We start from the raw sequence: 23,366 nt of genomic DNA on the forward strand, positions 1-23,366 counted from the left end.
AGACTATCCTGCTAAGTGAAATAAGTCAGATGAAATAGTCAAGAACCATATGATTTCACTCATCTATATATATAAAAGCCCAGTGACCGAACGGCGGAATGACTGGAACAACCAGTCACTGTGATGCACACTGTGGCAGCCAACAGGCCTGATCCGGGGCCAATCGGTGCTCCCCACAACCTCCCAAGGCCCCTCCCCAAGCCAGCCCCACTCTCAGTTGGCTCCCCAACCCCAATCGGGAGTGGAGCCAGCCAGCCAACTGCCTGCATCCCCTTGTCCCCCGCCGCACCCACCCCAGATTGGCCCCCATTGGGGTGGGCCGGCCGGACTCTACCTGTGTACGAATTTGTGCACTGGGCCTTTAGTGTGGGATATAAACAGAAAGTAACAAACAGATAAAAAACTCAGAGACATGGACAACAGTACTGTGGTTACCAGAGGGAAAAAGTAGCAGAGTTGGTAGAAGAAGTTAAAGGGGGTCAAATATATGGTGATGGAAGGAGACTTTACTTTTGGGTGGTGAATATGCAGTGCAACATACAGATTATGTAGTATAGAATTGTACACTTTAAATCTATGTAATCTTATTAATCATTGTCACTCAATAAATTTAATGAAAAATTTAAAAAGTTCTCAGTTTAAGTCCAAAGGAGTTAGTATGTGCCTTCAGTAAATTCCTAAAGCATAACTTCCCAGGTAAATTGTTGCTTTTTCTCTAGAAACAGTGTCAACAGAGTTTGATGCCAATTATTCTGCCTCTTTTTCCCTCAGAGCTTCTGGTACTATGGCTAATAATTTATGTTTTGAATTACTATACTAATATTTATAGTGATAATTTGATAATCTGCAGCAGAATTTTCTGTGACTCCTGAAAATAATTTAGATGTAGTATATTCTTTTGGTGGTGCTTTTTCTTTTTAAAGTTAAGTAATAAAGCTTTTTTTTTTTAACTCTTCATTGTTGAAAGTATTACAAGTATTGTTCCTGTTCTTAGGGGAAATGGTTCCCCCCCCCCCCCATTAACCTCTTCCAGCCCGCTACTGTCCTTCCCACCCCCCACCAGGCCCTCACTACCCCATTGTCTGTCTTCTTTATGTGAGTCCTTTGTTCTGAGATGGGTCTCTTGTAGACAGCATGTATATAGGTCATGTTTTCTTATCCATTAAGCTACCCTATGTCTTTTGATTGGAGCATTTAATTCATTTACATTTAAGGTTATTATTGATAGGTACTTGTTGCCATCTTTATTTTTGGTGTATATATTCCTTATTCCCTTTCTATTTCTTCTTTTTACAACAGTCCCTTTGGCATTTCTTGCATTGCTGGCTTAGTGGTAATAAACTCTCTTAGCCTCTTTTTGTCTGTGAAGCTTCTGAATTCACTTTCAATTTTGAATGATAGCCTTGCTGGATAGAGTATTCTTGGATTCAGTCCCCTGCTTTGCATCACTTTATATACTTCATTCCATTTTCTTCTGGCCTGAGAAATCAGTTGATGGTCTAAGGGGGGATCCCTTGTAGATAACTTTCAGGCTCCCTCTGGCAGCCTTTAAGATTCTTACTTTGTCATTGATGTTTACCAATTTAGTTACAATGTGTCTTGATGTCAGTCTTTTGAGGTTCATCTTGTTTTGGACTTTCTGTGCTTCTTTTTTCTTCCCAAAGTCATGGAAGTTTTTTGTCATTTCTTCAAAAAGGTTTTCTATTCCTTGCTCAGCTTCCTCTCCTACTGGTACCCCTATTATGCAGATGTTTCATTTCATGTTGTCCCAGAGCTCCCTTAGACTCTCCTGCTTTTAAATTTTTTTCCTAGTTGCTACTCTGCTTGGGTGTGTGTGTTTTTTTCTACCTTGTCTTCTAACTTGCTGAATCGGTCCTTAGCTTCTTCTAGTCTACTGTTGAAATTTTTCATTGTGTTCTTTATTGCAGCTATGTAATTCTTCTTTTCCTCTTGATTCTTACACATGTTGGTGAATTTCTCATCTAGACATTTGAACATTCTTGTAACCATTACTCTGAATTCTTTCTTTGACAAATTGCTTGCCTGTGTTTCCTTTAGTTCCTTTCCTGCTGATTCCTTCTTTTCTTTCATTTGAGGTTATTTCTTTGTCTCTTTATTTTTGCTGTTCCTTTGTAATTGTTTCTAAGTATTAGATCAGCTGTGCCCCCAAGATTTTTGAATTGGTCTTATGTAGTACATGTTTTTTGGGACCCAGTGGTGCACACTTTCAGGTCTCCTGTGCTGGGCCCCCTACTTGAGATATTTGGGTTCTCCTCATGTAGTTGTGTCTTGAATGTTATTGTCCCATTCATGGATGGAGTCTCCTCTAGGGTGTCTGATTATGTGGCTTGCTCCCTACCACATCATGCCAACCATTGTGGGGGCGCTTACCGAACAGCACAAAATACAACATGACAAGACACGACACAGTAGGAACAGAACGCAAGACACCTGTAGCCCCAATAGAACTGATCACCAGAGAAAAGAGAATTGGGAAATAGAAAAGAGAGCAAGAATGTTAGCAAGGGGAAAAAAGAAAGAATGAATATGGGGAGAAAACACAACAAAACAAACAAATAAAAAATCACAAACAACAAAACAAATAAATAAATCAAAAGCACAAACAAAAAACACCCAGAAAAAAGGGAGGGGGCAGAATCTATAGATGCAAAGCTTAAATAGAGAAAATAAGGTTAAGGAATTGGATGAATAGGGGCAGGACCATGGTTTAGCATAGAGGAGGGAGAAAAGAAGTGAGAAGACAAGAAGAAACAATAAAAACATTAAAAAATTTTTTTGAAAAAAATAGAGCAGATAAGCTTAAATTTAGTTTGTGAAACAAATTAAAAAATTGGGAGAAGAAGCCGAAACCAGTTTGGCTCAGTGGATAGAGCGTCGGTCTGCGGACTGGAAGGTCCCAGGTTCGATTCCGGTCAAGGGCATGTACATTGGTTGCGGGCACGTCCCCCGGTGGGGGGTGTGCAGAAGGCAGCTGATCGATGTCTCTCTCTCATTGATATTTCTAGCTCTCTATCCCTCTCCCTTCCTCTCTGTGAAAAATCAATAAAATATATTTTTTTAAAAATTGGGAGAAGAAAAGAGCAATAAAAGAGAAAAAAAATGAGTAGTGAAGAAAAAGAAAAGAGAAGGGGAAATGGAGTAGGAGCAGGAAAGAGGAAATTAGATATATGAATAAACCAACAGAGACTAGAATAATAACCATAAAGCAGATAAAGAAGATCCATTTTTAAAAACGGGAAAAAAAGAAAGGAAAGAGGAAAACTAAAATAGAGAAAGGAGAAAAAATGAGAGAAAAATAGAAGTGAGGAAGAAAAAGGTGCAAAAAAAGTAAAAAATGAGATCAAATTAAAATTTAAAAAAATTTTAATAAAAATAAAAAATGAAGTGTTTGCTTCAGCTGAGTTTTAATGCCCCATGGGAGTTGGTTTAGGACTCCACTCATCTGTTCTGTCTGCTAATTCTGAGCTTCCTGTTATGCACTTAGGTGCTGGCCACTGTAAGGCACTGTCTTTTGGCTTTTAGCACCCTGCTTGAAGCTCCAAGCGATCCACAGGTCCTCTGCTCATGTCGTCTGTACAGGCCCTGGCTGCAAACATGCAGGGCCAATCTTACCTCTTTGCCTGTCTGTCAGTTGTTAGTCTTAATCACTCAAGCATCTCTTTCTGACAGGGCTTTAGGTGGGGTTGATGCTGTTTCACTTTCAGGGAATAAGATGGATGTTTTATTCCTGACCCAAAGCTGCTATTCTGCAAGAGGTCCAAAATATTACTCTGGCCTTGGTTGGTCAGAGATCCTTGTATGGAGACCAGTGGGGTTGGCTGGAAACCTGGAGTTTTTATCAGTCTGGTTCCAGAATAGTGGGACAGACGACCCCTCTTCCAGTGCAGTCACTGAGGGCTCTTGGGACTATTCAGACCTGTAAGCTTGGCCTCTACCTTTGTTTCCTCTGTAAAACTCAAAATGCAGGGTGTGATAGGCTGTATTACCTGCCTTGAGGTTACTGGGAGGGGCTAGCTCTTCTGGGGAGAAACGGCCACTTTGGTTCAGAACCTTAAGAGTGTCCCAATGCAGGATTCCTAGTCACGTCTCCCTGCCCTGCTTCCCTCCCCAGCCTCTTCTCAGGTACCTCAAGTCTGTGCCTCTCTCCCTGTGCCTTGGGTGAGTGTTTGTAATGGAAAAGTCCTGTGTTCTGGGTTTAGAGAATAAAAGCAAAGACAAAACAACAACGAAACTGCATGTTTCTCTCAGTCTGCCTTTCGGGCCACCTTTTGCAGTGCAGCCTTTTGAGGTTGTGGTCTTGGGTCCAGATTCCCTGGCAGCCAGCAGCCCTGTGGCTTTTTCCTTTTCACAGTTGGATGTTACACATGTCTCCAAGGGATGCAGCTTTGGTGCAACACAGCTTCCTCCTAGCCCTCTGGGCCAGCTGGCCAGCCTCCCCTCTTAAGCCCACGTTCCCATTCCTACCACTCTCAGGCATCCTCTGCCCTTGCTTGTTGTAAATTGTCTCCTCAGCTGTGTCTAATTTGTTAATGCCGATGGCTGTTCTCCGATTTAGTTGTATTTCCAGTCCGGCTCCAGGACTAGGTGCATGACATATCTGTCTTATTTGGCTGTCGCTTTTTCGTTCTCTAGTGGTGCTTTTTACAAAGTAGATTTCTAATGATGAAATTTACAGGAAAGTGCCATAGAGAAGAAAGGAGTGTTTCTGACAATGGCCTCAAAGTAACAGTTATAGGTTGGGGCATATAAAGGACTTGGGATTGTTAGAAATTCCCACTACATCAGTGGTTTTAGTGCTCTGAACAATCTGATTTTCTTGATTAATAAAAATTTTTTAAAAGGTGGTGGCAAATGTATTAACAAGAAAATACATATAGTATTCATCTATATTTACAGATCTCAAAAATTGCCGATTGAATGTTAATGTTTTTCTTTAAGTAGTGTCATTTGGCAGATTTTGGATAATTGTCCTAATTTTTAATCAATATGACCCTTGTATTGTCCATTGGACCCTCTACTTGCAATTATTCTAAGCATAGGCCTAGAGAACCAAAGACCTTTTAGTATTGTTTTTAATTGAGGAACCAGGTATTTTATGTGGAGAACTGGAAATTTATTTTCATTTTTATCTTGTTATTTTCTAGGCTTTTAAAAATGTTCACCCACAAATTGGAGATAATCTAAACAGGCATTGTCCCATTCCTATTTATTTTTCTGACTAAGTCGCCTATTTTATGTATAAAAAAAGAGGCTTGATTTACTTCAGCTGTTAGTTCTACCCCAAAATAACATTTAAAGCTTACTGGAATCTAATTTTAAACTCTCCTGTTGCTTAATCTTTATTGTTTTTGCTATTTTGAATTTTTGTCCCATTTATTCTTAAAGGAAAGGCTTCATAAATGTCTTCCTAGAGTGCATTTCCTATTCTTTTTCCCATTCAAATGCAGTTTAAAAAAGCATGCACAGTTTAGTCATTTAAGTCCTACCTTGGTCTATGCCATACTGTTATTTTAATATTTAAATGAGTCAGTTGGTCTAGATTGGGTGTAGAATCAAACAAAATCTTGGATCCTAGAAAAAGCAAATTTCTTTTTTTCTGAGACTGAATAAAACAATCATGGTAGACCTCCGCTCAGATATAGACTATGTTTAACTCAGCTTCTGTGATCTGCCTTACAGTCTAGCATGGGGATATTGTGAAATGTGATTGTATATTTCCTGAGAAAAAAGTGAGAAAGGGCGGCTTGTTAAAGAGGTCAAGGAAAGGAAAAGAAATAGAAATGGTGAGAATGAGAATAAAGATAAAGTTGTGCAGACAGAAAGAGATTATTTGAGTTACACAAATGTGAGGTGGCTACTGCTTGCTTCACTGACTTCACCCACAAATAATCTACAATTGGTCAATGACAATAAAAGCAGCCATCTGTTATATTTAAAACTAGAGGCCTGGTGCATGAAATTCGTGCATGGGGGGGGGTGTCCGTCAGCCCAGCCTGCACCCTCTCCAATCTGGGACCCCTTGAGGGATGTGGGATATCCCTCTCACAATCCAGGACTGCTGGCTCCAAACTGCTCACCTGCCTGCCTGCCTGATTGCCCCTAACTGTTCTGCCTGCCAGCCTGATCACCCCCTAAACACCCCCCTGCCAGCCTGATCGATGCCTAACTGCTCCCCTGCCGGCCCGATGGCCCCTAACTGCCCTCCCCTCCCGGCCTAGTCACCCCTAACTACCTTCCCCTGCCAGCCTGGTCACCCCTAACTGCCCACCCCTGCCAGCCTGGTTGCCCCTAACTGTCCTCCCCTGCTGGCTTGGTCCCCCCCAACTGCCCTCCCCTGCAGACCTGATTGCCCCCAACTGCCCTCCCCTGCTGGCCTGATTGCCCACAACTGCCCTCCCCTGCTGGCTGTCTTGTGGCGGCCATCTTGTGTCCACACGGGGGCAACCATCTTTGACCACATGGGGGTGGCCATCTTGTGTGTTGGAGTGATGGCCAATTTGCATATTACTCTTTTATTAGATAGGATAGCTAGTACATGTATGGACTGAGGTGTAGGATGAAATGCTGTGTATTGCACAGAAAAATGGACAGATTCTGCTGTGAGGGAGTTACATTCCAGTTGAGGCAGTAGAGAGTAAGGGAACTAAGTGAATTGTGCACTTTTCTATGTACTGGACATGCTCCTAGACCCTGTACATATTTTATCTTATTTAATCTTCAGAATAATCTTGAGAAATAGATAGGTTACTCTCCCCCCCTCCCCACCCCCAGCCCCTACTTTATATTTTGGGCAATGAAGACTTGGAGAATTTAAATGGTTCTACCAATTACACAGCAAGAAGCATATGAAGCCAGGTTTTGAATCTGGTCTAAGATATCCTTAGATAACTATGGAAGGCAGAATGAGACATACAAATATAGGGGCACAAAAATGGGCCATTAAACTTTAACCCTACCAGACCTGAGGCCCTGACCCTAACTGTCCCCTATACCTGGGCTCCTGAGCATTAAAGAGAAAAAATCAACATGATATAGAAAAAGGTTAGTTACATGCAAACAAGTGGTTAGAATAAGATGAAACTTGGAGACTTTGTAGAAAATAGGTACTAGGAAAAGTACAGAAAATTAGGCAAAGCAGAATAGCGGCAGATTCGGAAATTACCGAAAAATCGGTACAGTGGTCTGGTAGTCTTAACACTGTTAAAATCTTTTTAGTTCAGGAATATTTAAGGCTTCATGAAGGAGGTAGCATTTGAACTGGGCTTTGCAGGTTGAGGGTAGGATTTTTTTAACAGGTGGATATGACAAAGAAGGCAAATGAGTAAGAAGAGCTGGTATTGACTCCAATTCAGTCTGAAGCCAACACCTATTTCTTTCTTTCTTTCTTTTTTTCTTTTTTTAATGTTTTTATTGCTTTTGAGAGAGAGAGGAAGGGAGAGGGATAGAGAGAGAGAAACATTGATGAGAGAGGAACATCATTGATCAGCTGCTTCCTGCACAGTTCCTACTGGGGAATGAGCCAGCAACCAAGGTACGTGCCCTTGACTGGAATAGAACCCGGGACCCTTCAGTCCACAGGCCAATGCTCTATCCACTGAGCCAAACCAGCTAGGGCCCAAAGCCTATTTCTAGAACAGTGAGAGCAAATGTTGGAAGCCAGGGCAACTAAAAAGGGATACCTTGAGTTATAGAAAAAAGTCTGAAAAGGAAGATTAAGACAGGAACATGAGGTTTTTCAGTGCAAATACAACAGGGTCTTTGATATAGATAAAAATATTCCAAATACCATAATTAGCTATGGATTCTCTATTTTTAAAATATTCATCATAGATCAGCTGCCTCCTGCATGCCCCCCACTGGGGATCAAGCTTGGAACTGGGGTATGTGCCATGACCAGGAATTGAACCTGGGACCTCTTTGTTAATGGGTCGATGTTCAACCACTGTGTCACACCAGCTGATCTGGAGTCTATATTTTATTTTTCTCCTTGGCAATTCTTAGTCGTTTATTTCCTCCTGACATTACCAGTATTTCAGAGGGCCTGGTGTTGAATGATAATGGAGCAACATGGAGGTAGGGCCATATAGCAGGAAAATTGGAAAATGCTTTTGATAGGAGCCAATGTATTCTCTGATGTATTTATTTTTAGAAGAGGCCATTTTACAATATGAAACCCTTATCAAAGGCTGATAAAGAAAAGGCAAAAAATCAGAGGATTCCAAAACTAAGTGATTATTTGGAAATTGCACGGAAGACAAATAAATATGTGATATTTGATCTTAATGGCCCTCCACCAAAACATCCTCTCAGAAATACATATGTACGTCGTGTAGTAGATGTGATCCTTGACTCTAAAATTGAGCAACGTATGGTATGTCTATCTCAGTATTTATGGTAGAAGTTGGGAGGTGGGTAGCATGTCCCAGGATTATAGCAGTTGAACTTACCCTATCTTATAGGTCTTCTCTGGGATCCTTAAATAAATTTGCTCCCTTTAGAAATGGAGACTATTGCTTATACATAACATGAAGCAACCTAAGAATGACTCACTTATATTTATTTCACTGGGAGAAAACATTGAGGTTTGTTGCTATTCCAAACCAAACGAAATATCAGCAGTGTAATGACTATCTGATGTGACCTGTACCATTCACCAAGGTAGAACTATTAGAAAGGGCCTGGGTACACTATTGCATTGAGGAGTTGGCTTCAATTAATGATGAATAAGTTGGGTCTTACTTGAGCATAGATTTTTCTGATCATATTTTTCAGAAGGAACTCTCTGCATTGGGGTAGTCAATTATTTGAAATCTCTTAAATTCTCAGAATATGCATGAGTGCTATGAGTCAGAAAAAATTGTGTCTTTTTACCAATGGAACTATTTGCACAGATGAGTTATAATGAGCCCTCTTAAAGATGATGTTTAGCATCATCACCCAGAGGACATGTTTATGGTTCCCACCTTTCATCCACACCTGCCAACCCCTCCTCCACTTTGGCTAATGTGACATGATGGACCTTTGACCCATGATGTTACCTGAGAAAATTCAACTGCAGAACAACCCTGGTGAAAGCTCCATTGTAAGAGTCTATCAGACTATATCAGGTCAAGGGCTGGAATCTCCCTCTGCTCCCTATAGACTGTCACCCCATTAGCTGGAATGGGGCTTCATCTGTTGTACAGGGGACTGTTTGTAACCTAGACAGCTGATTGTCCACTGAAAATTTTCCTGTTTCTTCTTACAGGTTTATTGGTTACCTGGTTTTGATAGGGGGTATGTGAGGTGGAAAGCTCCTAATTTTCAGCATGTGGGCCGGTTAGATCCCATTTATGAACTTAAAAAAGAAAATATCAGTATAATAAATGTTGACTACAAGAGGTTGTTCCACAACGGGTTGAGGTAAGTGTTTGACCACACCTCTCCAGGCATGTACTGCTTTACTTGCACAAAATCTGCATTCTAACCAAACTACTTAGCTTCCCCTTCCCATCTCAGGATTCTGTGTGTGGCCATCTTTTTGGAATTCCATATTCTCCTCTTCTTGCTCTTCCCTCTGTTTCTTCCTCCCACCTCTACCAACCAGTATTTATTATGTATAGATTATATCCCTGGAACATAGTCTTCAGACTTTTCTCCTTTGTGCTTCAATCTCTCATCAGTGAACACATGTTTTTGTATGCTTGGCATTTTTTGTTTTTATATAAGGTGACAATTGAAAAGTCAGAGAAGTGTTTATTTCCTCCAGCCATTACCAGAAGGATTGCAGTACTAATGAATAGCTTTGTTATCCAGATAGCCAGATTTCTAAAAGGCATAATTAAGAACATTATCACATCATTATTTAAAAAACTTAAAGCAGCCAAGCATGAGAAGAAACTAAAATTGTTAACCACCACATTTATCAATATACTAGAGGCCTGGTGCATGGATTTGTGCACTGGTGGGGTCCCTTGGCGTAGCCTGCGGGGATCTGGCTGAAACCAGCAGTCTAATGCCGCCTCCTGCTTCTGCCTGCCACTCCTGCCTGCCGCTCCTGCTCATCCAGGCCCCACTGCGCCTGCCGCCGCAGCCACCGCAGCTGCTCAGCAGGCTCATCTGCTACCATTTCCAGGCTGCTTTTCCAGTCTGTGAGCCCTGTGTCTGGCGCCTGTTGGTCACACTGACCACCCGGGGGCAGCTCCTGCATTGAGCATCTGCCCCCTTGTGGTCAGTGCGCATCATAGTGACTGGTCAATTGGTCATTCAGTCATTCAGTCATTTGGTCGCTTAGGCTTTTTTATATATATAGGGGGTATATATATATATATATATATATATATATATATATATATATATATATACATACTAGAGGCCCAGTGCACAAAATTTGTGCATGGGAGGGGGGTCCTCAGCCTGGCCTGCACCCTCTCCAATCCGCGACGCCTCAGGGGATGCCCAATTGCCTTTCTCAATCCAGGACCGCTGGCTCCTAACCACTCACCTGTCTGCCTGTCTGACCGCCCCTAATCCCTCTGCCTGCCTGCCTGATTGCCCCTAACCACCTCTGCCTGCCTGATCATCCCTAACCACCTCTGCCTCTGCCTACCTCCCTGATCGCTCCTAACTGCTCTCCTACCAGCCTAATCGCCCTTAACTGCTACCCTGCTAGCCTGATTGCCCTTAACTGCCCCTGCCTTGCCCTGCACCCAGGACCCAGGATTTTCTCCTCTGGCCGGTTGCAGGCACCCAGGACCCGGGCCGGCTTTGACTGGGCTGGTCACAGCCACAGGGGACCATGGGCAGGCGGCTTTGCCCGGGCTGCAGTCGCAGGCACCCGGGACTGCGGGGCGGGCAGCTTGTCCCTTTCCTGGGCGGCAGCCTGGTTGTCCCCATTCCTCTCTTGTGAGTTCATTTGTGCCTGGCTGGTCCCCATTCCTCTCTCCCCCAGTGTTGAGTGTCTGAGCCGTTAAGGTGTGACGGTGTGAGGGCATGATGACCATTTGCATATTAGCTCTTTATTATATAGGATAGATGGTTCAAGACAGTTTTAAGAATTAAAAACACCTGGAATAAAATGATCACTTTTTCAAACTTAACTGTTTTTAATCACTGATTAATTTAACCCAGATCCCCTTTTTCTTATATTTAAAAATATTTTTTCAGATAATTCTAAATGTTTCAGAGATAAAATTTTCCTTGGAGATATTATTATATATACCCAAAATCTCCTTAGTAAAAATTCCCCTAGATAACTTTCTGCATCTCAAACCATGAACTAAGCTGTGGGATGCATCTCTGTTCCTGTTCCTGCTTTTTCTGCCTCTTGGCCATGGGGTGGTTTAGAATAAAATATGTCTCTATTTAAGCATTGGAAGTTTTGTTACATTTATTTCCTAATTAGGAGATTTCTCTTTGCCCAACTAGACCTCTATTTTAAATGTATTTCTATAATTTTAACTTTTTAAAAAATTTTTTATGCATTTCAGAGAGGAAGGGAGAGGGAGAGAGAGATAGAAACATCAATGATAAGAAATAATCATTGATTGGCTGCCTCCTGCATGCCTCATACTGGGGATCAAGCCCGCAGCCCAGGCATGTGCCCTTGACCAGAATCGAACCCAGGACCCTTCAGTCCTCAGGCCTACACTCTATCCACTAAGCCAAACCAGGTAGGGCAATTTTAACTTTTTTAAAAGAGAAAATGGCTCTAAGATGATTTGCTTTTCTTCTAATCATAATTCAGATTAATCTAGTAGTTGAGAAAGAATTTTAATAGCTTCTATTTATTGAGCATTTATTATGTTCATGTTCTGTGGTTGGTAGACCACAGGTCTCTTTTTCAAATCCTAACGTATTCATCATAGGACTTTGGGCAAGTTTCTAATTGTCAATTTTCTCATTTGTAAATTGAGAATAACAATAACCTGATTGAATTGTTAAATTATTAAATGAGAATTCTTATTATGCATATAGCAAAATGCTGGGCAAATGTAATAACACATTAATGTTAGCTTTACCTTTATCTTTATCATCCTTACATGCTGTGTCCTGGAAATTATCTTGATCCCCATTTTGCAAGTGAGGAAGCTTGCCTAAAGAGGAAAAGTTCATACAGTTGGTCAGTAGGGGACCAAACTGAGTAAATATAGGTCTGACAGATTCCAGAGTCCAAATTATTGGACCACTGTGCCTTTAAATTTATACAGTGGCCATAGTTACATGAGTATAGTTTCAACTGGCATCAGAATTAAGAGAGGTCATATACTGACTCCTATTCTGAAAAGTTAACATAAGCAAGGCATCATCTTTTGTCTTAAGGAAAGCATATATTCTATTAGGAAGAATAGGGGCTTTTTCTATATAGCTATACTACAAAGCTGATGGTAATAAATTCATGAGTTGGACTTTATTTCAAGTCATTCCCTTCAAGGACCACTAAATTTTAAGAAATTAAGCAGTTATACTATCAGTTATTTGTATAATGTTTATAACCAGAATATTTGGGATTATGATCACATTTTTAATACATTCTCCATGATCAGTGCTCACTTTCTAGTCCCTCAGACCACTGTAACATTGACATGGTGACCTTGCCATTTTGACAGATTGGTTTAAATACATTATTTTAACCAAAATTTTATTAATATGTATAGAGATGCCCTCTGTTTTATTTCTGATGTGGGATTTTTAAGTGTTTTTTGAAATTTTTTAATTTTAAAAGCTAATTTATTAAGGTGATATTTCATAAAAGTAGCTATTTTAAAGTGAACAGTTCAGTGACAGTAACACATTCAGAGCATTATACAACTATCACCTCTAATTCTTATATTGGAAATGTTTACTTTCCCCCTTTTTCCTAGACAATCTTGCTAGGGGGTTATGAATTTTATTTATCATTTTAAAACACCAAATTTTGGCTTTGTTGATTTTTTCTTGCATATTTGTTTTCCTGTTTATTGATTTCTACTCTTACCTTTATTGTTGTCTCTCTTTGATTTACTTTAGGTTTAATTTGATTTTCTTTTATTAGGTAGCTTCTTTACCTAGATAGAAAATTAGGTGATTGATTTTAGATCTCCTGTTCAATGTAACCACTTAAAGCAATAAATTTCCCTATAAACAATATTTTAATAGTACCCACAAATAATTTTCATATATTGTCTTTATTATAATCCAATTTAAAATATTTTAAATTCTCCTTAATTTCCATCTTACTCATAGATTGTTTAGAAGTGTACTTTTTAAAAATTTTAAAGTGTTCCTCTTTCTTTCTAATTTAAATTCATTGTGACGAGAGAACAACTCTGTATGATTTCAGTACTTTTTAATGTATTTAAACTTGTTTTATGGCCCATTCTATCATTTATCTTGCTGAATTTCCCATGACCATCTAAAATATTGTGCTCTCTTCAGTTGCTGGATGTAGTATTCTATAAATGTCAATTAGTTTAAGTTGGTTGAGTCTTTGTAAACATTTCATAGTGAATTTTTCCTTTTTTTTTTTCTATTATGTTAACACAAGGGATTAAGTTGCAGACCAAACTGACACATACCAGAGAACTTGCCTACTATCAATCTTTCTTATTAATCTCAAAGATAAGTGGGCAGTTAAGAGGCTCAGACCAGAAGTCAGAGACATTGACTCCAGCTCCACTGGTATCTTCCTTTATAGGATACATACATACTCTAAGATCCACAGTAATATTTCAAATAGAAAAGGCGCATTTGAGTTACAAAACGTCTCCATTTAATACTCCCAGGGAATGGTATAGCGTATGTGACCTCCTCCAGGGACCCATGCCTCATAAATCCACATTCTATATTTACTTACAAAATATGTAATAAAGAAATACTTAACAAGGAGCATCCTTTAATATTTTCTATATATAAAGCTTCTCTTCCTGCCTGGCTGATGGGACTCAGTGGTTGAGGGTCGACCTATGAACCAGGAGGTCATAGTTTGATTCCTGGTCAGGGCACATGCCTGGGTTGTGGGCTTGATCCCCAGTAGGGAGCATGCAGGAGGCAGCCGATGGATGATTAGCTCTCATTATTGATGTTTCTCTCTCTCTCTCCCTCACCCTTCCTCTCTGAAATAAATTTATATATATGTATGTGTGTGTATATATATAGATAGATAGATATAGATATCCTATCTAATAAAAGAGTAATATGCAAATTGACCATCACTCCAACACACAAGATGGCCGCCCCCATGTGGTCAAAGATGGCCTCCCCCATGTGGACACAAGATGGCCAGCAGGGGAGGGCAGTTGGGAGGGACCAGGCCTGCAAGGGAGGGTGGTTGTGGGCAATCAGGCCTGCAGGGGAGGACATTTTTGGGGGACCAGGCTTGCAAGGGAGGGTAGTTTGGGGGGACCAGGCCTGCAGGGAGGGCAGTTGGGAGGAACCAGGCCTGCAGGGGAGGGCATTTGGGGGGGAACCAGGCCTGCAGGGGAGGGCAGTTAGGGGTGACCAGGCTGGCAGAGGAGCAGTTAGGCGTTGATCAGGCTGGCAGGGGAGTGGTTAGGGGGTGATCAGGCTGGCAGGCAGAAGCGGTTAGGGTCAATCAGGCAGGCAGGCAGGCGAGCGGTTGGGAGTCAGCAGTCCCAGATTGTGAATCCCGGTGGGATTGGGCCTAAACGGGAAGTTAGACATCCCTCAAGGGATCCCAGATTGGAGAGGGTGCAGGCTGGGCTGAGGGACACCCCACCCCCACCCCGTGCACGAATTTCGTGCACCAGGCCTCTAGTATCCTATATAATAAAAGACTAACATGCAAATAAGTCAAATGACGGAACAACTGGAACAACCAAATAACTGGTTGCTCTGACGTGCACCAGCCACCAGTTGGTGTGTGCGGAACATTGCGGGTGTCAGCTGCAGGGGGATGGTGGAGCAGGTGAGTTTGGGTGCCAGACCAAGGCGGGCACCGGTTCCTGTCATGGGGGTGAGCCTCTGATGGTTACTGAAAATTCTTTGCTCCATGTGCCGCGGTCCTGCCCAGTGCTCACACCTGCTGACAGTGCCTGGAGCAGCTCCTGATCACTTGGCACCATCAGTGAGTGCAAGTGGCTGCCAGCCCTGATCGCCCCTGAGGGCTTCTCCACCTCTCCCTGCTCCTGAGGGTCAATCGGGGCAGCAGCTGCTGCTTGCACCCGCTGATGGCGCTGGCCCTGCTCGCACTCACTGATATTGCCGGCCCCAATTGTTCTGCACTGTTAGCGCATGGGAGTGGCGGCAGGAGTGGGGCTGCTGGCAGAAAGAGGACCAGGCCACGGGCAGGGGCGTGGAGGATGGGCCAAGATCCATCCCTGTGCCTACTGCAGCCTCATGCCCACAGTTCCTTTCAAGGTGCATGAATTTGTGCACTGGGCCCCTAGTATAGATATATTTCTCTTCCTAGTAAATGTCATTATTATATTTACAAAAGATATAGTTATCATGTTGACAAGAAGATTACTCCAAGTCTTCTGCCTTCTTTCACCAAAGAGAAGTGAATAACTACTTATGCCTCATCTGTCAGTTACTGAGAAAGGAGTGTTAATGTTTCCAACTATGATTGTTGATTTGTATATCTCTCTTTTTAGCTCTGTTGTTTTGGACTTCTTATGTTTTAAAACTCTTTTATTAGGGTGCATAGCCATTGAGAATTGTTAGGTCTTCTTGGTGAATTGACCCTTTCATTATGAAATGTCCATGGTGTCTGCTAATTCTTATTTAAAGATTACTTTTTCTTTTATTAATATTACCACACTAGCTCTCTTATAATTAGTGTTTTTATTATACTTATTTTTTCTGTAATTTATCTTTCAACTGCTTTGCATCTTTAAAGTCCATTCATCTCTTGTAAAAAGAATGTTATTGGTTCTTGCTTTTATATTTAGTTAGACAATCTCTGCCTTTTAATGGGAATGTTTGGTCCATTATTAACCCTACAATAGCCTCTACCGTAAATGTTCAAGTGAAAGGAACAATCAAATGTCTCTCACTTTATTTTTTAAATATATTTTTATTGATTTCAGAGAGGAAGGAAGAGGGAGAGAGAGAGATAGAAACATCAATGATGAGAGAGTAATCATTGATCGGCTGCCTCCTGCACGCCCCCTACTGGGGATTGAGCCCACAACCTGAGCATGTCCCATTGACTGGAATAGTCCCCAGTCCAATGCTCTATCCACTGAGCCAAACCAGCTAGGGCAAATGTTTCTCACTTTAAATCAAAAGCTAGAATGACAAAGTTTAGTCAGGAAGGCATGTTGAAAGCCTAGAAAGGCCAAAAGCTAGGCCTCTTGTGCCAAATAGTTAAGTTGTAAATGCAAAGGAAATGTTCTTGAAGGAAAAAGGAACACACAAAGGATAAGAAAGCAAAACACCCTTATTATTGATATGGAGAAATTTTTAGTGTTCAGGATAGAAGATCAATTCAGCCACAACAGTTCCTTAAACCATGCCTAATCCAGAACAAAGACTATGTTGAATTCTTTGAAGGCTGAGAAAGATGAGAAAACAGCAGAAGCAAAGTTGGAATTTAGCAGAGGTTGGTTCATAAGGTTTGAGGAAAGAAACCATCTCCATAACATAAAAGTGCAAGGTGAAGCAGCAAGTGTTGATGTTGAAGCTATACTAAGTTATCAAGAACTAACTGAGATAATAAAGGTGGCTACACTAAACAACAGATTTTTAGTGTAGATGAAACAGCCTTATCTATATATATAAAAGCGTAATGGACAGTTACCACTGGTCCACCGAACAACGGGTGGACCAGTTGCTGTGATGCGCATTGACCACCAGGGGGCAGATGCTCAACACAGGAGCTGTCCCCTGGTGGTCAGTGTGCTCCCACAGCTAACCTCCCACAGTCAACCTCCCATGGCCCGCCTCCCCAGGCCTGCTGGCCAGATGGGCCCCTATTGGCCCCAATCACCAGCCAGGCTGAGGGATCCCCACCTGTGCATGAGTTCATGCACCGGGCCTCTAGTATTGGAATAAAATGCCATCCAGGATTTTTACAGCTTAGAAAGGAGTACTCACTGCCTGGTCTCAAAGCTTCAAAGGACAGGCTGACCCTCTTGTTAGGAACTAATGCCCTGGTGACTTTAAGTTGAAGCCAATACTCATTTACCATTCTGAAAATCCTATGACCCTTAAAAATTGTGCTAAATTTACTCTGCCTATGCCCTATAAATGGAACAACAAAGCCTGGATAACAGTACATCTGTTTACAATATGGTTTACTGAATATTTTAAGCCTACTGTTAAGATATCTGCTCAGCACAAAAGATCCCTTTCAAAATATTACTGCTCAATGACAATGCATTTGGTCACCCAAGAGCTCTGATGGAGATGTACAATGAGATTAATGTTGTTTTCATGCTGCTAACACAACATCCATTCTTTAGTCCATGTATCAAGGAGTAATTTTGACCTTCAAGTCTTATTATGTAAGAAATACATTTCATGAGGCTCTAGCTGCCATAGCTAGTGATTCCTCTTATCAATTTGGGCAAAGTAAATTGAAAACCTTCTGTAAAGGAACTACTATTCTAGATTCAGAACTTTTGTGATTCATAGGACGAGGTCAGAATATCAACATTAACAGGAGACTGGAAGAAGTTTATTCTAATTCTCATAGATGACTTGGGGGAGGTGGTTCAAGACTTCAATGGAAGACGTAACTGCAGATGTGATGGAAATAGAATTGTAATTAGAAGTGGAGCCTGAAGATGTGACTAAATTGTTATAATCTCATAAAACTTAAATAGATGAGGAGTTATTTCTTACAGATGACCAAAGTGGTTTCTAGAGATGAAATCTATTCCTGCTGAAGATGCTCTGAATATTGTTGAAATGACAAGCAAGGATAATATAAAATTATATAAACTTGGGATCATTATCTCAAGGCCTTGAAATTTTGTTTCCTCGCAGTTGTCGACAGTTTGGCTCAAATAAACAAGTAAACCAAAAATTACATAAACTTAGTTGATAAAGCAGTAGCGGAGTTTGAGAGGATTGACTACAATTTTTAAAAAATATATATTTTATACATATTTGTATATATAAATAAAAGGCACATGCCTGGGTTGTGGGCTTGATCCCCAGTAGGCTCTGTGTGATTCAGAGAGGAATTCAGAGAGGAAGAGAGAGGGATAGAGAGTTAGGAACATCGATGAGAGGAGAGAAACCAAGATGGCAGCATAGGTAAACACTTAAACTGCTGCCTCACACAACAATTTCAAACTACAACTAAAAGACAGAACAGACATCATCCAGAACCACAGGAAAGCTGGCTGAGTGAAAATTCTACAACTAGAAGGAAAGAGGAAAACACACAGAGAATCAGAGGAGCTGCAAAGGACTGAGGTACGGAGACACACTCGCAGAGAGGAAGGGTGGCTGAGTGCCTGGCTGGCGTTCTCTGGCGGGAGAGGGAAGGAAGCCCCCAACTGCACTAAACCCCAGTTCCGGGCAAAACACCATAGACAAAGGCTCATACGGGGGGAATCTGGACTGTCAGGTAGAGAGAAAGGCACACGGATACTCAGAGACTCGGAAGCCATGGCGGGAAGGGGTCTGGAGGCACATGCACAAGATTAACTGCTGAGGTTGCTGCTAGCTCTCCCTAGCGGAAGGGAGTTGGAAGCTCCTGACTGCACTGAACCCCAGTTCTGGACGAGCCTGGGGGAATCTGGACTGTCAGGTGAAAACTCAGGGGAGCCGCGGAAGGCAGAGGTCTGGAGGTGTGTGCACAAGGGCAGGGCTGATGGGAAGTCAAGACTGTCTGCTCAGCCCTGAGACTCTGCCCCATCCAAGCTGAGCACAGAGGCTTTTGCAATTTTGCAAGTCTGGTCCTATAAGGCTATCTCCATCACAGGTCTCCCGGCATAGACACAGCTGATACACATAGCCAATTGGCCTGTAGGTCAATTCCTCCCAGTGATACCAACAACAATCAAGACTTAACTACAACAAGGCTATACACACAGACCACAAAAGGGTGCACCAAGAGTGTCCACCTCAGGTGACTGGGGAGGCTGACCCACTGGGCCATAAAGGAAACTTAGCACACAAAGCTACCCTACCAACTCAGGGAAGCAGCGAAAATGCAGAGACAAAGGAACAGATCACAAACGAAAGAAATGGAAGAAAATAAACTACTGGATATAGAATTCAAAACCACAGTTATAAGGTTTTTCAAGAATTTCCTAGAAAAGGCCAATAAAGTTAGGCAGACCCTCGAGGATATGAAAAAGGACCAACTAGAAATTAAACATACACTGACTGAAATAAAAAAAATATATACAGAGACCCAACAGCAGACTAGAGGAACGCAAGAATCAAGTCAAAGATTTGAAATACAAAGAAGCAAAAAACACTCAACTGGGAAAGTAAAAAGAAAAAAGAATCCAAAAAGTTGAAGATAGTATAAGAAGCCTCTGGGACAACTTCAAGCGTACCAACATCAGAATTATGGGGGTGCCAGAAGGAGAGAGAGAGAGCAAGATACTGAAAACCTATTTGAAGAAATAATGACTGAAAACTTCCCCCACCTGGTGAAAGAAATAGACTTACAAGTCCAGGAAGTGCAGAGAACCCCAAACAAAAGGAATCCAAAGAGGACCACACCAAGACACATTATAATTAAAATTCCAAGAGCAAAAGACAAAGAATATTAAAAGCAGCAAGAGAAAAACAGTTAATTACCTACAAGGGAGCACCCATACGATTGTCAGCTGATTTCTCAACAGAAACTATGCAGGCCAGATGGGAGTGGCAAGAAATATTCAAAGTGATGAACAGCAAGAACCTACAACCAAGATTACCCAGCAAAGCTATTCAGAATGGAAGGTCAGATAAAGAGCTTCACAGATAAGAAAAAGCTAAAGGAGTTCATCACCACCAAACCAGTATTATATAAAATGCTGAAAGGTATTTTTTAAGAAGAGGAAAAAGAAAAAAAGTAAAGATAAAAATTGTGAATAACAACTACATATCTATCAACAAGTGAACCCCAAAATCAAGTGAATTAAAAATCTGATGAACAGAATAAACGTGAATATAATAGAATCAGGGGCATAGAAAGGGAGTGGACTGATAATTCTCAGGGGGACAGGGGGATGGGGGTGCGGGAAGAGACTGGACAAAAATTGTACACCTATGGATGAGGACAGAGGGGGGGGGCGGTAAGGGCAGAGGGTGGGGTGGGAACTGGGTGGACGGGAGCTATGGGGGGGGGGTGAAGGAGAAACTTGTAATACTCTGAACAATAAAGATTTATTAAATTATAAAAAAACATCGATGAGAGAGAAACATCAATCAGCTGCCTCCTGCACACCTCCTTCTGGGCATGTGCCTGCAACCAAGGTACATGCCCTTAACTGGAATCGAACCTGGAACCTTTCAGTCTGCAGGCTGATGCTCTATCCACTGAGCCAAACTGGTTAGAGCTTGACTACAATTTTAAAAGAACTTTCACTGTGGGTAAAATGCTATCAAATAGTATTGCATGCTACAGAGAAATCATTTGTGAAAGAAAGAGTCAATTGTGGGGCAAATTTTATTGTTGTCTTATTTTAAGAAATTGTCCAGCCACCTCAACCTTTGGGAAACACCACCCTGATCAATCAGCAGCCATCAACATCAAAGCAAGACCATCCACCAGCAAAAATATTACAATCTGATGAAAGCTTAAATGATGGTCAGCGTTTTTAAAGCAGTAAAAAAAATAATGTGTTTATTTATTTATTTATTTTAAAATATATTTTCTTGATTTCAGACAGGAAGGGAGAGGGGGAGAGAGAATCATTAATGATGAGAGAGAATCATTGATAGGCTGCCTTCTGCATGCCCCTATTGAGGACATAGCAACCTGGGCATGTGCCCTTGACTAGAATTGAACTTGGGACCCTTCATTCTGCAGGCTGACACTATCCACTGAGCCAAACCAGCTAGGGCTAAGCAGTAAAGTATTTTTAAATTAAGGTATGTATATTATTATTTTAGGCATAATGCTGTTGCACTCTTAATAAACTACAGTATGATGTAAACATAACTTTTACTAGAGGCCCGATGCATGGAGATTCATGCAAGAATAGGCCTTCCTTCCCTGGCTACCGGCACTGCCTTCACTCCAGCTGGAGCTGCCTTTCTGCCTTTGCTCCAGCCCAGAGCCACCTTTCTTGCTTTCCCATGCCACCCAGAGGCCCCGAGCAGCTGGGGCAGTGCAGAACGCCTGTGTCGTCGCCATGGCGATGATGCAAGCCCCGCCCCCAGCCGCTCAGTGCCTATGCATGCAAATTAGCCCGCCATCTTTGTTGGGTTAATTTGCATACTCACTCCTGATTGGCTGGTGGGTGTCATGAAGTTACAGTCAATTTGCATCTTTCTCTTTTATTAGTGTAGATGTGCACTTGGAAACCAAAAATTCGTGTAACTTGCTTTGTTGAGATTTTCACTTAATTGTGGTGGTTTGGAAGTGAACCTACAATATCTCCAAGACATGCCTATATACCCAGAAGTAGACTTTCTGGATCATATAGTAATTCTAATTGTTTGAGGAACTGACATATTTCCCACAACTGCTGTACCAACAGTGCACAAGGGTTCCAATTTTTCCGCATCCTTCACATGCTTGCTTTGTTTTTTTTGACATAGCAGTCCTAATGGGTTATTATTAATTCCTCTTTAAATGTTAGGTGGAATTCACCAGTGAAATCATCAGTTCTAAGACTTCTATTTTTTGGGAAGACTTTGGTTAATGATAGGTTTTCACGTTTTCCAGTTATTCAGGTTTCAGTCTTGGTAGATTTTGCATTTCTAGGATTTTGTCCATTTAATCTAGGTTATCCAATTTGTTGGGAACAATTGTTCATAGTTCTCTTATGTAACCCTTTTTAGTAAATGATACAAAACAATAACTAGTGTCTTTTTCATTTCACCTTGCAGGACTCCCTTAATCTTTTCTTGTAGGGCAGACCTAGTGTCCATGAACTAGGATCTAATGTTCTCAGCTTTAGTCTATCTAGGAATTTATCAAATTTTCCCTCAGTTTTGAAGAACAGTTTTACTGGATATAAGGTTCTTGGTTGACAGGTTTTTTTTTTAACACTGAATATGTGGGCGCACTTCCTTCTGGCCTTCAAAGTTTATGATTGGATATTTATTGTGGACCCCTTGTATGTGACAGGTCCCTTCTGTATTAGTGCTTTTGAAATTATCTTTGTCTTTGTCTTTTGAAAGTTTGTTTAAAATGTGTCTCTGTGTGGGTCTCTGAATTCAACTTAGTTGGAATTCATTGAACTTCTTAAATATTTATATTTATGTCTTTCATCAAACTTAGGAAGTTTTCAACCATTATTTCTTCAGATATTTTCTCTCTTCTCCTTCAGAGACTATAACAATTCATGTATTGGTCCGTTTAATGATGTACAACAGATCTTGTATACTCTGCTCACTTTCCTTTAATCTTTTTTTTTTTTTCAGTCTCATTTTTTTCAGTCTTCTATTTTTCTGTCATAAAATTCACTGATTCTTTATTCTGACTGCTCATATTTGCCTTTGAATGCTAATAGTCAAGTTTTTATTTTAATTACTGTATTTTCAGCTCCAGAGTTTATTTTTGGTTTCTTTTTAGGTTTTTTGTCCTTTTATTAATATTTTCATTTTATCTTTTCTTATTTTTTACTTTATCCACATCTTCTTTAGTTCTTTAATTATCTTTAAGATAGTCGTTTTAAAGTCATTGTTTAATATATCTGCCATCAACTCTTTTTTAAAAAAAAGATTTTATTGATTTTTTACAGAGAGGAAGGGAGAGAGCTAGAAACATTGATGAGAGAGAAACATCAATCAGCTGCCTCCTGCATACCTACTACTGGGAATGTTCCCACCAACCAAGATACATGCCCTTGACTGGAATCGAACCTGGGACCTTTCAGTCCGCAGGCTGATGCTGTATCCACTGAGCCAAACTGGTTAGGGCATCAACTCTTTTTAGGGACAGTTTCTACTGATTTTTTTTCTCCTTGAATAGACCCTACTTTATCTTATTTTTATTTAATGTATTTTTATTGATTTCATAGAGAAAGGGAGAGAGAGAGAGATAGAAACATCAATGATGAGAGAGAATCATTGATTGGCTGCTTCCTGCACACCCCACCCTGGGGATCGAGCCCACAACCCAGGCATGTGCCCTGACCAGGAATCGAACTGGGACCTTCTGGTTCATAGGCCGACACTCAACCACTGAGCCACACCATCTGGGCTGGACCCCACTTTCTTATTTCTTTGTGTGTTTATGATTTTTTAAAATAGAACATTTGAATTTAATAATCTGGTAACTCCAGATTCTCCCCCTTCCTTAG

At 41.1% G+C, this 23,366-nt stretch overlaps 1 protein-coding gene across 1 annotated transcript in view; it reads left to right on the forward strand.

Annotated features, from left to right (window-relative positions):
- Positions 1 to 23,366, forward strand: part of GDPD4 (glycerophosphodiester phosphodiesterase domain containing 4) — a 75,872-nt gene that overhangs the window by 37,839 nt on the left and 14,667 nt on the right. Inside the window, exons 10-11 of the mRNA XM_054725650.1 lie at positions 8,171 to 8,392; positions 9,269 to 9,423. Of these exons, the coding sequence (XP_054581625.1) occupies positions 8,171 to 8,392; positions 9,269 to 9,423 (377 nt within the window). The remainder of the gene's footprint in view (positions 1 to 8,170; positions 8,393 to 9,268; positions 9,424 to 23,366) is intronic.

This window comes from Eptesicus fuscus, chromosome 13 (assembly GCF_027574615.1).
Source record: "Eptesicus fuscus isolate TK198812 chromosome 13, DD_ASM_mEF_20220401, whole genome shotgun sequence".
NCBI lineage: Eukaryota > Metazoa > Chordata > Mammalia > Chiroptera > Vespertilionidae > Eptesicus > Eptesicus fuscus.